At 32.9% G+C, this 16,329-nt stretch overlaps 1 protein-coding gene across 1 annotated transcript in view; it reads left to right on the forward strand.

Annotated features, from left to right (window-relative positions):
* Window positions 1-1,788: 1,788 nt before the first annotated feature.
* The window catches only part of LOC126738875 (ankyrin repeat and BTB/POZ domain-containing protein 2), a 137,144-nt gene continuing 122,603 nt past the window's right edge, over window positions 1,789-16,329 (forward strand). The window contains exons 1-2 of the mRNA XM_050444339.1: window positions 1,789-2,156; window positions 9,754-10,028. Coding sequence (XP_050300296.1) covers window positions 9,847-10,028 — 182 coding nt within the window. The 5' untranslated portion in view covers window positions 1,789-2,156; window positions 9,754-9,846. The remainder of the gene's footprint in view (window positions 2,157-9,753; window positions 10,029-16,329) is intronic.

Consider the following 16,329-nt stretch of genomic DNA (forward strand, 5'->3'; position numbering starts at 1 on the left):
TACATAAGGGAGGAGTCAATTCGTCTGCACAACGTTTTAGTATTAGGGCTGGAATTCCATCGGGTCTAGAAGCTTTGTTGGTGTCTACGCTTTTAAGAATTTTATTTAGAATTCGTTGGGGAAACGAAATTTCTCCTATCGATGAATTCACCCTTGGCAAATATGGCGGTGTTTTGCCTTGCGAGTGCAGAGTAGAATTGGACGCGAAGAGTTTACCCAGTAAGTTGGCTTTTTCCCTTGCTGTTACCGCGATAGAACCATCATCTGCTATTAGGGGTGGCAAGGCCGACTTAGCAAATCCTTGACTAACGGCTTTCGATACCGACCAGAAAGATCTTGTTCCATTTGGGCAGTTAAGCAGTTTGTTTTTGATCCTGTTGTTGTGACTCTCTTTGCATTCATCAATAATTCGCTTGCAGTTATTTCTGGAGGTTAAAAAGTTCCTCCGATTTTCGATGGAAGGATGTTGACACCATTTGCGATATGCTGCGTTTTTAGTGTTTACTGCCTTTTTGCAAAAATTTGAACCATTGCTTGTTGTTTGATCCGCATTTAGTAGAAAAAGGGATATAAGCTTCCATTCCTGTCGCCAAGATCGTCTCTGTAATTTGGTTTGCACATTCTGAGATGTTATTGGTTCTAAAGCAGACTTCTTTCTAAGGGAATGAGCGATAAAATTCCCGAAGATGGTTCCACTCTGCTGATTTATAGTGCCATACCTTCCGCGGCATCGCAGGATCCTGCGTTTTAACCTCCAACTGGCAAGAGACTAATAGAAACTAGTATGTCTAAAAATTTAGGATTTGATCAAAAGTATAAAAAAAACGACTGTAGAATGAAATAAAGTGCAACGTGCGATGCAGTGCGATCAATAAAAATATTATATGTATTGCAAAAGAAAAATAGATGAATAAAAAAGAAAAAAAAAGGATTGAACAAATTTGTTTAATTCTAAATAAGTGACATCAATAGTAATTAAGTGGTTTCACGTTTTAATTTCATGGCAGAAATTAGAAAAATGGTTTTCTCATCGTAAAAAAATATTTATCATGTATATCTCGTAACGGAAGAGAACATGCACTAAATAAATTATGTTTGCAAATTTATAAAAAAATTTTTTAATTTTTAGTTGCAATATTAATGACTTACCCTGTATATTAGTTTTATTTTGCCATACCTACATAATTTATATTTAGTTTTTATTTTGTATATTTTTTATATTAAAACTTTTAAAATGATTTTGTGTCTTTTTATTTCAATGCAACACATTCTAGATCTTAGACATTTTCTCATTATATCATTTAAAGTAATATCATCAGCACTGAATTTTCACAGTACTATGTTTATCGCTAGTAAAGTGGATTATTAGTATACCAACTCACGTTTGATACACGTACCTGTCAAATTTTGTAGAATAACGTAATAAGTACGCAGACTATTTAAAAATATTTATTTATACATACAATCTAACTAACGCCTCAAAAATACACAGTAACTCTATTTTAAAGTCTAAAATTTCAATCGTTATTTTTTCGAAACCTACATTTTGGAAGGCCGGCAGTATAGATGCCGATAAAGAAAAAGTATTTTTCTGGATGAAATACGTAACCTGAATCTTTTTTAAATGATGACTTCACGTGAAAGCTCAAGAAAACAACATAAATTTTCTGTAACCTCGCATACCATAAAAAAATAAATCATTAAATAAAGACATTCTTCTTGGGTGAAAACCGGCTCGCCTAAGATGTTACCTGAACCCATACCTCGAGTTCGGCATCCATGGTCAAAAGTTAATGTTTACAACAGGGCAAGAGTGACCGTAGTAGTACCCACTTTGATGGTAAATTTTGCCAAAACAACACTTTTTCCACGTGTTAAATCATCCCTTAAGAGTGTATCGTCACCACTCAGTGATTAATCGAACCTAATCAACGCAAAATCTGGGTTAGGGCCCGCGGTTTTTACGTTATAATCCGTGTGTGATGGTAGTATTTTGGAATTTTGGTACCGTTTTAAGATGACAGATATGTGAGATGGGATCAGGTGCTTCTTAAGTCATAAAGTGGTAATAAAATGAGCGGTTTCAGAAAATTTATCTGTGCTACCTTATGATTGTATCGGGCTGATACTTTATTGAGGCATTTATAGTGAGAATGGTATGTACTAGTAGCTTTTATAGTGTTCGTAGTAGTTTAGTATCATATATTTAGATTATCGTGAATAGGATAAATTGTATCCGCTTATTTAGCTCCTTTCAAACTTCTAATTCTTTTATTCCCCAACAATTAAAAATAATTGTTTATACTCTGCCTATATAATGTAAATTAAAAAGATCATTTATTTTGTATCTTATCTTGACAAGGGTTAGATGAAAGGGCAAGAAGGCAGTACATTTGTCAGGTGAATTATAAGTTATTTATTCACAAAACATTAAATGTTAATGACACATTTGATTTTTTGATATTGCAATAAAAGTGGTAAGGGTTACCTGAATGTTTTATAATTCTGGTCAACAGTATTCTATGGTCGAAACTGAACAGTCCGTAATCCCTATGTAATTCCTCATATGCACCAATAATCATAATAATAATAATAGAAATAATAATAATAATAATAATAATAATAATAATAATAATAATAATAATAATAATAATAATAATAATAATAATAATAATAATAATAATAATAATAATAATAATAATAATAATAATAATAATAATAATAATAATAATAATAAAAGTAATAATAATGCTGGCACTGGGATACTCTATTCTAACGAAAATAGAGTGAAGATTAAGAAACTTAAGAGAACACCCCGGTTCCATTTACAAGTTCTGTATCTGCTAGAGATGTTCCTCGTAGGGTTAACGCCATTTTACCTGAGACCACTTTTACAAGGAGTTCAAGAATACGGACTAAATGGAGACAAGAACTCAACATATTCGTCGTGCGTACCTATTACTATCTGGCAAGATTCAAGACAGACCCAACGATGCATTTGTAGAAAAATATCCTGACTTCCCAGTGACAGAACAACATATAGCGGATCAAAGTAGAGTTATACTAAATTACAAATTCGCCTCAGATGAAACAATGGAATAAATAAAAAGAGAAATAAGAAAAGAACTAGAAAGGGAGAACAAGATATCACCAGACTCTCCAATAGCGGATAACGATCCACCCGCTGATGAAACTCAAAATACGGGCTCCACCTAGCCAAATACAATCTTTTCAGTCTAATCAATTAGAAGTTAGAAATCATGCATCTAGTCAAGAACTTGAGAATAATAATCAAACGCGCAATACACAAATACAGAAACAGGAAGAAATAAACAAAGAAGATTACTACTGGATGAATTGTTGAGTACAATAATGCAAAAATATGGTGGCATGGATCAGACCAAGTGACTTTTCGAGATAGAAAATATGGATATTAATTGATAAGAAAATATCAGCCTAGCTAGATGTTCAGAACTTACTGTAAGCTGAAATCGCCAGATTAAGAGAGTACGCAGGAGGAAATCCTAATAATAAGTTGAGAAGAAAGGTACAAGAAATATTACAAAAATAGAAACAGAATTTAGTAAGAGGTTTAGAAGATGCTATAAGTGCGACAAAAAAACAACAAAATAAGGAATTTAATGTAAGTGAAAAAAGATGCAAAAAGAAGAAGCGACGGAGCAAGAAATTTAATGTAAGTGAGTAAAGATTCTACAAAACACTGATATCCGGAGAAAACATGCCTAATCAAGAACAAACTTAGACTTACTGGTCATTAATTTGCATCTTAAATAAACCTTATTATCTTAGAGCCAACTGGATGGCTACAACAAAAAGAGGAGAAAAACGCAGAAGTAATAGCTATGGAAGAACCAAATGTCACTGAAGCCATAGTAACAGAAGTGCGTATATTATCAAAAGCACTCTTAGTTGGAAAAGTTCAGGAAGCGATAACATACAGGGTGTTTCGGGAGGAAAGGGAAATAAATTTTGGGAACATATTAAGAAAGTCAAAATAAGATAAATTAACTCATATTTTTTAATCCGATTCTTAACCTTTTCTGAAATAATCGGCTCTAAATTTTTTTTTTGTAATTTTTTGGAATAATTACGTTCTCTGTATTTCTAACTCATGTTGCAGGTATTTCATCATTGTTTGTTAATACCTATTTTAATTAACTGGTAGTTTTGACAAGCATGGCTGTCAGTTTGATTCGTTCTGAGCGTTTCAATTTAAAAAGAGCAAAGTTTTCATTACGTAATGCCTCACACATTCACCCATAGGGAGTATGCGGACATGATATTCGTGTATGGTTTCTGAAATGTTGATGAATACCAACGTCGTTTTCCAAATCGAAGAATTCCTCAGGAAACAGGAATGTTTCGAAGCGTAAGAATTATTTCTGAACGAGAGGCGGGACTAAATGTGAAAAATGAAGAAAATGTTCTGGATATGGCTGAAGAGACCCCGGATGTTAGCATGAGGCGGATTACAAAAGAAGGGTTCAATTTTGCGAATGGATCCAACAAAATCGAGGCCTACATAAATACATTTTATTTAGCGATGAAGCTCATTTTACCCGCAATGGAATTAGTAACCGACACAATGAACATCGGTGGTCAGATGAAAATGTTCATGCCTCGTTTGAACAAAACTTTCAACATCGATTCAGTGTTAACGTGTAGTGTAAAATGCTGAACGACCAGTTGTTAAATCCTTTTGTATTAGATGAGCGTCTTACTAGGGAAGGATATTACGCTACGAATATTATGCTTATTTACGTGCGTAATTTCTTAGACAATTGTTTTCTTGATCGTTGGAGAAGAAAACAAGAAAACATCGTTGGATGTTTTCTTGAGGAGGACCTCAAGTTCGTCCACCGAGGTCACGAGACCTAAATCCAGTGGATTATTGCCTCTGGGGGTGAATGAAAGCTCTAGTGTACGAAACACCAGTAGAAACCGTAGAAGGACTTCACAATCAAATTTTTAATGCTTCAAATATTAAAAACAATCCTCAAGCAATTAAACGTGCAACACAAGCGCTTAACAAACGTGCTGCAGCCTGCCTTGAAGTTGGTAGGGGTATTTTCGAAAACATTTTAAAATAGTGGAATATTATTTTTTTGTGTTGCTTTTAAAATGAAAAATCTTACAAAAAAACTTTAGAATCGATTAATTCAGAAACGGTTGAGAATCGGATTAAAACATATGGGTTAATTTATCTTATTTTGACCTTCTGACGATATTCCCAAAATATTTCCCTTTCCTTCCGAAACACCCTGTATATATATCTTTTGGTACAAAAAGCTAACCAGCACTTACCCTAAATTGACAAAGTATATGAATGACTTTATTTAAGACCCAAAGAAGACATGGTAAAAAGGCACCACTACACCGTGCGATTATCGATGCAGAAAAAAATTATACCCTTCTTAGCAATGCACTTGAGATCGAAACAGACAAAAACATAAGAGAATTAATCTAGAAAATCCGTTTACAAAGGTCATTTTGCTGATATTCAGCTTGAATATGTTGACATACATGCATCTAACAAATAATCATAACCATCAGTTATTAATCTCCCAAATATCAGAGATAATAATCGAAAATGTGGAAAAACTCGGTGAAATAATAGAACAATTATTCTGAATGGTTGCCACATCCACCAAAAACTGGCACTTAAAACATGGCCTCTTACAGGAAAGGTTACCCTGAATCAGGCTTATATTTGAAATGAAAATATAAAATATACAAATCATTATGAAATAGAGCGATGATCATAGACAAGAAATCCAATACAGTAAGCCGAATATTATAATAATACACAAAAAAAAGATAAAACCTGATAAACAAATACAGAAATACTACATCGCGGATGAAGTCAAAAGAATTTGATTTTATTAAGCAATTATATCTACCGCCGGGAATCTATATAGAATTACAATAGGCATGTATACTAAAAACTTTTTCAGATTAGATTAATTTTCAGATTAATTCTAAATTAGTATTCGCCATTTGCCAATAACCCTATAACCTGAACCGCGTCATAACAGAGCTCAATCTCTTGAAATAGAAAGACAACCCGGGACGAGTGAAAGTTTTCCTTAGAGGGAATGCGAAATTTATAACAATAGGGAGACAGGAATGGAAGAAGCTTTGGAAAAAGGTGCTATCGATAGACATAGCCTGGCAATTGCGCTAGATCTGTTTCTGTATCAATTTATTAACAAATTTAAAAACAAATAATTGGTGACACCGCGTTCATGAAGAGTTTTATAAGGAATTTCCGCATCTAATAGTTACGGCGCAATGATCAATATCGTGTCGATATTCGTAAGGGTCTTATCTCAAAGACAAAACAAAAATTTTATTTCGAATAGCGTTTATTGATGCGTTATTGATGAACTGAAGAAAATGCGTGTCTGCGACAACAAGCAAACAAGTTTTAGCAGAACCAGTAACCTAGGAGAAGTTAAATGAACAGAATCTTAAAGTCTTAGGTATATATTTTAGGCGGGGTATGTGGAATAAGAAGTGTTCTTATTGGAACAATATTACCAAAGTTTATTGTAATAATCCTAAAGGTATTGTAGTCATTTATTGTGCAGCGACATCAGTATCTAAATTGTTGTGTAAAAATCAAACCAGACCAGCCAAAGGCAATAGAAAAAGATGACCAGGAAACGCCAAGATGGGAAAAACGACTACAGAATAAAATAAATACTCTGCGAATAGATCTTAAACGACTTCCAAACTCAATCCAATATCTTGCTGAGGTTCGAACAAGAAAACATGTAAAGTGTCTAAAACAAATAATGTCTATAACCGCACCGCACAGCAATGTTCAGATACATTTAAATAAAACCGTATATGTATGCTGACCATTTGTGTATTGTGTTGACGGTATAAAGAAAGAAATAAGACAAAACTAAATGATGCTCTGTTAAGGAAAAAATATTTTATTCTTATCTGAATTCTAGACTTTCCTGTCGCAGAAAATACTAGGTATCCTTCATCCAAGAGTTCTGAAACTCCTACGCAATCTAATCCACATGATGAATGGATTAATGAAGAAATAAGACGTGCCGCAATCAATTTTCACAAAATGAGACGAAAACCCTTATCAATCCAGAAAGTTACAAATGTAATTAAAAGTATACATAACTGGAAAGCATCGGGTCGTGATAGAGGGTATAATTTTTGGTTAAAGAACGTAAGGAATGTTCTTTAACAACATATTTTAAAAAAGTCGCAAGGAAACGAATGCATCAAATTCGTTTCCATATTCAAGGATCCGCACAAATTATTCAGAAGATATAAGAACACTGCGAACACAACAATATAATTGCAGATTAACAAAAAGTGTGAACAAAAAATGCTATGGAATACAAGGAGCAACTAACTAGTCTTTGACTCCTTAATAAGAAGCGGGGAATTCTAGAAAAAGAGAAATCTTTTCGTTGCTTTTATTGAGTACAAAAAGTACCTGATGACTGGTTGATACAAATATTAAAAATTTACAAAATCAATTCTCTTATGATCAACTTTTTAGAACATGCCGAGTGCTACTATGCAACTTAATGAACCCGACTGCATCACTACAAAACCCATCAAAAAAGACTTAATTATGGTTCTGCGTGGCAATTAACCCTTTGTTATCATTGTTAAACTTAATAAATTATGTATGTTTACTTAAAAACAATAATAGCGAGGAGATAAGACCACTATATAGACGATCTAAAACGCTTAGGATGCACCAAGCGTCAATTTAAGCAATTACTAGAAATTATAGACGTGTTCTCGACTAATATAGGAATGTATTTTGGGATGGATAAGTGTTAACGTCAAAGATCCAAAAAGTAAACGTATTCTAAAATAACATGATTGAATCACGCAAGTTCTGTGACTTGACCAAGGCATTTGATTGCGTTAATCACGCAATACTGCTGTGGAAACTGGCGCGGTATGGTTTCAAGCGTTTGAGTCTTACTTGCATGATAATGTGCAGAATGTTCCTGTGGATGGTGTCTCTTCAAAAGAGCAACTTGTGACTTATAATATTTCACAGGTCTGACGCGAATAAAAGAAATATAAATACCACAGTCAACAGAAATATTATTGAAATCACGAAATGGTGTGGTTCCAATAAACTCCGTTTAAATCCTTCAAAAACTAGTGTTATGAATTAAATGCAATTTAGATTATATGTTTTTGTCAAAACAGATTCTGAACAACTTGAACAATAAATTAAGATTTGAATGTCATATCGCACAGTTGTGGTGCAAAATATTAGCAAATTTAAAGTTGAAGAAGTAGTCCATACTTGCAGTGGAGTCAATAAGTCAAACTAAATTTGGAATTTAGTGGAGGATGACAGAAACAATTTTAGTTACCCTTTGTATTAGCAAATTGTTGTGCTTTTAAGGTGGTAGCAGGAGAATGATGAATGAGTAGTTGATTTTGCGAGAAGTTGATGGCGAGAAACGTTTATTTTTCTTTAATTAAATCCCATTTAAGTTATGGTTGTTGTTTTTTGGGTGCATGCACATATTACTTATTTAATAGTGTTTTTGTCTTATAAAAAAGCGCAAAATGACATCTGTGTAATGTGAGTATAAAATCCTTACCTTTCCTTTCCTATTTATAATGCAATTAGTTTACGTGGTTAATAAGAAAGTGAAAAATTATCTGGAATTCATTTAAAATCGACAAATAGACCCAAAAATTATATTTTGTTATTTTTAATTAATACCACTTATATTATTGAAGTAATATATACTATTAAATGACGTTAACCAATCAGCAAAAATATTTTTTTTCTTCCTTGTATACCACCACCTATTATTTTTATTTATATTTACTATAGGAACTCAGTTTTCATCATCAAAAATTAAAAATATATGGAATCATCTTTAATTTTTCTGTATATTCAATCAATTTTTTTATAGTTGAATTTAATATCAGGGAAAGCAAAATAAAAAAATATACTCTAATATTTATTTTCTTTTATCGATAGTGATGTTGTCATTTTTTTATATTTAAAATTTCTTTTTCATCGATTTATTTAGATTTTTAATATTGTCTTGTACATTATTTATTAAGAAGCTTCGTCAATTTTTTATTACCTAATGTATCGAAATTTGAAAATTTTTCAAAAAATTAGAGTATTTGTAACCCATCTGTAGTTTGCACGCCTAATATGATCAATATGATTGGTTTTGGTATATTTATCAACCATATATAGTCAAAGTATATTTATTAAACTATAGATGCCTTAATTATAAATTCCAAATCAGTTTAACGATTAAATGATTAAAATAAAGTTTTCTTAGGTTTTATACTGGTTTTCTATAACTAGAAATTCAACGTTTTGTTGATGATAAGTTTATTTGCTTAGAAGCTCTATTTCTATTAAAAGCACTTTGTAACTGGTGCACGTTTAAGACACGGGTTAACAAATAGTGCTTATTGAACGTATCTTAATTAAAAAAAAAAGAATATTTAGTCAAAAGATTTTTTTCATACAAAAATGCATATTGAGTACTTTAATTTACCGATAGCATCGTATATATAAGAAGTTAACCTTAAAATGGTATACTCTTTTCTCATGAAATCCGTATTAGAAAGAACACTAAAACTGTTGAAAAATTTACTTTAATCTAACTCATTTTTATAGTTATTCTTGAGTGCATTGACAAATGACAAATTAATAATGAAAATCTATCAAATGGTACGTTTTTCTTATTGCAGATAGAAAAACAGATGACGTATCTCCCTTTCATCCCCGAAGTACCTACAAACTAATTAAAAAATGACTCTATTATCCGGCTGAACCTAAGAAGAATGTCCCAGCAAGGAGACTCTGCAACCCCCAAAAGTTGGGAGGGACTGAGCCCCTTGAAAAGAGGCAACTCCACCGGCTCCCTCGAGGAACAGTGGACTGGAGTTGACCATTTAAGTGGACCGTTAAATCCGCTTTGCATCACTGATGCTAACCATGAGATTTTAAGACCTAAACCAAGAAGGTAAGACTTATAAAATCATACTGAAAGCAAAAGTATTCAATTTCGTATTCAGTTAATTTTCTTTTCACTTTTCTTTCCTATTGTAATTCGAGTAACAATTAATACTAAATAATAATGTATGCGGTTATACTTTAATCATCTAAAACAGAACGGTTATTCTCATGGTAATTATCAACCATAAAATTTAATTAATACAGTGTGCAAACACGTTGAACTTGGTAGTTCCTTAAAAATTTCAGAGATTACGTTCTCATGCTTTCTTTTTGTTTCTTTGAAAGAAAGTTCTTCGTTAAATTTTGATTAGTTTACATGTGATTGATGATTGGATGTAAAATTCTATTCTTAGAGGGAACAAAGAAAAATAATTCAATTCCATCAGATTTAAGGATATGATCATAAATTTTAATATTTTTGATAAAAATGATTTTTGAGTTTCAGTGGGTAAGGGTAGAGCTGAATCAAGGTATTTTAGGTTATAATGTATACAGTCAAAGGCCTCCGAGAGGTACCAAAAGACTGTTACAACAGTCTCCCCATATTGATATAAAAATACTCATTGTATTATAAAGGCATCGATGATTGTTTTTTTTTAATCAGAAACCAAACTGTAAAAATATTTGGCAATATTCCAGCAATAATTAACATATTAATTGATATCTGCGACACTCTGTATTATAGCCCCCTTACATCTAATTACATGTTTAATTTAACTATCTAAATGGGACTTTTTTAGGGATATTATTATCTACAAAAAAAAGTTAAACGGTACTCTTATGTGGTAATAACAGTATTAAAAGTGAAATGAAGGCAGGAAAATTCGAAGTCTTGAAAAAGAAATGGATAATATCATGGGAAATTGTTCATTTTAAACATTATGACAAAGAGTTTTCACAGAAATACGTTATTTACAAGGTATAGCGTACCATACCTCAGCAAATAATAGTCCAGGAGATTTGAGGCAAAGTGAGAAAAATAAATTACTGGAATAAAGTTAATAATTCTGATCACCTACTTTAACAAATATTAGTCCACGAGCTTTAGAGGAAAAAATTGCAGACAAACTATTGGTATACAATTTTAAATTCTATCAATAACAGCCTTAATTCTGAAAGGAAAAGGATAAAAAGATGGGAAATGATTTACAGTTTATAAATAACTACGTGTAAATAGAGCGGTGGTGTGATGTAACATACTCATAGTATTATGCCTTACATTTCTATTATAATTCTAGGTATTAGATTTTTTCAAATAAATAATAATGCCTCATTCAGAAATCTCGGAAACATGATCAACATTTTTCAACATGAAAACAAAACGACAACATAAATTTTCTATCCGCTGTAATTTTTGATGTGATAGTTTATCAGGATTAGCAATAATTGATTACTGATGAGGGAACTAAAGATTCCCTTAAGAAAGAACGCAGATTCTTTTTGAAAAAATCTAGTTGAAACCCATTTATGGCAATATGTATGTTATTCTTAACTTTTTGTTTATTTTTAGAGCCAAATAGTACCATCCTTCTTTTGCCAGAGTTATTAATAAGATTGTGTTCTATTGAATACACTATGATTGAACCTAAATCATTATTCATACTAAGAGAGTCTTCTTCAATACTGTTTGGTTTAAGATAGTAAATGGGCTGGGTATCATTGGCATGTTGGTACTTATGACATATTAACCTTGAATGGGTATTACAGGTATACAAAGAAAATAAAAGTGTGACTAAAATCGTGTCTGAGGAGACCCAGCTATACTTATTTTTGAATCAGAATCAGTTTATTAAGAGCTTTTACGATATTGTCCGTTATATTCAAAAAGGTAGTAGTAGTACCATATCCTTCTCTAAATCCAGACTTTTAGATAGGAAAAACAAGTATTATACTGTGTAAAATACTATCATAACTGGGCATTTGCAATCCCCTTTAATATCTTAGACAAGATTGGCTACAAACCTTTTGGCCGTAGGATTGGACACTTTGGGTATAGGACATACAAGAGCGAAGAAATATCCTAATATCCTAAGCTAGGATTTAACTTTTAGGTTTCTTTAAAATTTTATTAACTTTCTTCTTAATTTCTTTATAATTTAACTTTCCAGTTTTTCCAGATATGATGTTTTTTCCCTCCTAGTGGATGCAAATGCAAAACTATAATGATCCTTATAGTGATTTCAATCGCCAGAGGTCTGATTTCTTTTATATTTGTATGTAGCTTTGTTCCTCTGTCTATCGATGAATTTAATATTATCAGGAAGCCAAGGAGTTGGTGGTTTACTGATTTTAGTAGTTTTTATGGAAACATGTGCATTAAATATCAACTTTATATTAGTTTCCAACATTGAGTTCATGTTAAAAATCACGTCTGTTAATATTTTTGAGATCACCAATTTGAATAAACTTTGTTTTATTTTAATTTAAAGAGGATAAAATGGGATCCTATTTGGTCACTTATGTGGGAGTCAATAGCACTATCAGTTCAGAAATAATACCCCTGATAGTCCAAGAGCTCTGGCCAAAAAATGCCCAAGATAAGTTATTGAAATAAAGTTCCAATAAGAGGAGCGATTATAAAAAGATGTTGATAAAATCAGAAAAAATGATCAGAATTCAATTTAGTTATTACGACAAAAACATTTTACGCAAATATAGGGTGTTTAACCAAGCTTAGCGAGGTATCATAATCATACTGATAGTTTAAGAGCTTTGGAAAACCATTGAAATTTTCTTGATATTGCCAATACAGGGTGTTTCTTAACCTATACATAAATATAACCTATACATAATAAATAACCTATACCTATACATAAACTTGGGAAATTATTGCTGACGGCAAATAATGACTAATAGTGAAAAAAAAAATTAGTAAAATAGTTTTAGTTGCGGAGATAAACGACTTATTAATTAAAATTAAAAAAAAAAACGTAAATTCTCCAAAATAAATGTTTATTTAACTATTATATTAACTGTTCGAAGTTATTTCCATGAGTTTCAATACATAATTGAGCACGCCTAATCCAAGAGTTGCAGACAGCAGCTAATCCAGGTTGTAGTCGAATTTCCTCGGCGGCAGCAAATATCCGATTTCTTAATTCTTGTTCATTGTCAACTTCGGTTACATACACCAGAGATTTTAGGTGGCCCCAAAAATAAAAGTCAAGCGGATTAAGGTCGGGTGACCGAGGAGGCCATCCAATTGGACCACCTCGGCCTATCCATCGTTCGGGGCACATTCGATCCAAATGCCGTCGCACTGGTCGCGCAAAATGTGGTGGAGCACCATCGTGAAGAAACCACAAATTCTGCGTAATGTGAAGAGGGACTTCTTCAAGGAGTACCGGCAAATTTTGTCGCAAGAATTGTAAATAAAGAGCACCAGTTAGACGATTATCCAAAATGAAAGGGCCAATAAGTATTCCCTTTACAATTCCAGCCCACAGATTTACTGAAAATCGTTGTTGAAAGTTTGTTCGCCGAATGGCATGCGGATTTTCAACTGCCCAAAAATGCGTGTTGCGAAAATTGTGAATACCATTGCGTGTGAAAATTGCTTCATCCATAGCTAAAATGTTCCAAACCAGAATGATTGGACTAGTTGTCTAAATGTTGTCTTGTATGTGTTGGCTTCTAATATTCTTATGTCTTCAGGCGTCCATTGTTGTACTACAAAAGTATCTAAGAAGGGCAATGCTGACTCACTTTCCAACTCCATCGTAATCTTGATGCTTGGCCGAATTTTATTGATGTGATTTAGACAGTTTGCTAGCTCTGTATCACTTTTGTCACACTTTGGGTCTGGATTAAGCTGTCCTTATAGTGAGCGAACCACTCCATGTAATATTGGCCTTCTTTGAATTAGGAGTAGGTAAGAATACTCCTAAATGATCGATCACTCCTGCCAGTGGAAGTCTAGTATTTTTTAAAACTATTGCATACTATCTGACTTTTTTCCTGATTATATTAAGGGATTCTCGGATGGGCACATATTGATGGTGCATTAAACAATATTTAATGTTATACTTTTTAAGAGTCCTATAAATTCATACCGCTATTGTTGGTGTAGGGTTTTTGGTTAGTAGTTTATATTCCCCTTTATTCCGAACTTTTTCAACTTTGTTCTTGTAGATTTCTGCATCCATTACAACTGTTGCGGTGCCTTTGTATCTACGTTGGTAGGATCTTGATTTATCTTATTACATCTTTGAGAGCAGTATATTTATGTCTGTAACTTTTTGCTTAATACCTTGATTATGGGTTTTTTATTTGAGGAGGTTGGGTCTAACTTGCTTGCGCATGTTATACTCAGTTTTTTAAACTTTGATTGGCATTTCAATTTCAATATGAAAATTCTTATTTTGATAGGTACAATCATTATTCTTGGCAACAATTGGCTTATAGTCTACATCTTTGATTTTCTGGGATGATTGTTCAGAGTCATATACTAGCAGTGTCTTCCTTCGTATTTCTTTACTTGGGCATTCTAGAATACGCCTTGAACTTGTTCCTGAAATCGTAGATTTTAATCAAAAACCCACCAGAATGACATCGGTATCACCGACTTCTGGTAGAGGAAGTTGATGTGCTTTTCCTCCTTCGTCCATAGCGGCTTTAGTTCCTTAGACTTTGAAGGAAATACTTCGGAGATTTTAGCCCCTAGTGGCAGCTTTTACTGACCTATTTTTAATCTAATTTCCTTAAAAGCTACTTTTGGTAAAACACCCTATATGGCAAACAATCAGCAAACAAATAACCAGTCAAATATAAAAATTTTTGTTGAAAAAAAAAATACGTCGACTCAATACCAAATTACTATACTCTATTTCAGAAGTGTGTAGAGCAATAAAACCTCATTAGGTATGCAAAAGTGGTACCTGGTGATCCACCAATATTTTATGCCACTACCTTAGTTGGGTATTAGTTTCAATGTAAAATTCTTTCTTTTCGTTGATTGCAGGTAGTGCCACCCGGTTTTGGGTCAATTTATGAGTTTTGCCCATTGTTACCCACTGATAAACATTGAAAACGGTTCGCCAAAGGCGTGCAACTGGGACTTGTTTTTTACCTTATAATTAATGTACTTAAATGCTATTTTATTTTAGAAAGTTACTATTGTTTAAATGGAATAATATATTTTTTTCACAAATTTATTGAACATAATATGTAGAGTAAAACAGTTAAAAATGTCACTTTTGGATCTGGCACTTTTTGAACAGTGTATAACAATTTTAAATTTTAATAGATTGTAGTCTTCTTCGTCTGACGAACTGTCATCACCTCTTGACATTATAATTAAAGGATCGACTGTCTGATCGATGAGGTTGTCAAGATCCCACATTTTGTCCTCTTGCTTAATTACATGCTGGACTGCTTTTCGCCAATTCTCTGGTGTCGCTTCCGTAATGGCTTGATCAAACAGTAGCTTAACATCTTTCATTTTAAAAGTCGTGTTTTGTCTTGCTACAAATCCTTTTACCTGCGCCCATATCAGTTCTATAGGATTTAGTTCGCAATGATATGGCGGTAAGCGCAGTACAGTTATATTATATTTTTCGGCTATATCTTCCACGGCGTATTTCATGAAACGAGTTTTGTGTAAGTTTGCTATTGCCAGCAGTTCTTTTTTTATCAAATTTGCTTCAAACGCAATACCTTTTGCAGTCAGCCAATCGATAATTTCTTGCTTTCTCCAACTTGAAGTTGGCGTCTTCTCTATTCGCCGTGAATGATAGCTTGCGTTATCCATAACCACCACCGAATTAGCCGGAAGAAATTTTATCATTTCACCAAAATAGTCCTCGAAAACGTCTGAGTTCATGTCTTCATGGTAATCTCCTGTGCGAGTCGACTCAAAGGTTAGCAGACCTTCTTTTAAAAATCCCTCTTCGCTTCCAATATGTGTGATTATAAGTCTTTTTCCTTTTCCCGAAGGTACTTTAATACCCGTAGACAGGCCTTCTATGAAAGCTTGGCGAGCACTGGTTATATTTTTGTCTTGCCACATTTTTTGGACTATATAACCTTCGTTAATCCACGTCTCATCAAGATAAAAAACTTTCTTTTGCTCCCTGCGGTACTGCTTGATACTTCTCAAGTATTGTCGTCTCCAACAAACAATTTCATCGCTCTCCAGTAAAAGTGCTTTGCGGTTATGCTTTTCCCAGGCAAAATCCATATTTTTTAAAGTTTTCCATAAAAGTTTTCTACTTATCAACGGAATACTGTCATCTCGGCCAAGCTCCATTAAAATTTTGTCTAGGGTGGGTATTTCCTTTTTAAAATAAAAAGAGTGAACTTTTCTTCGA

The sequence above is a fragment of the Anthonomus grandis genome, chromosome 7 (assembly GCF_022605725.1).
Source record: "Anthonomus grandis grandis chromosome 7, icAntGran1.3, whole genome shotgun sequence".
Classification (NCBI taxonomy): Eukaryota; Metazoa; Arthropoda; class Insecta; order Coleoptera; family Curculionidae; genus Anthonomus; species Anthonomus grandis.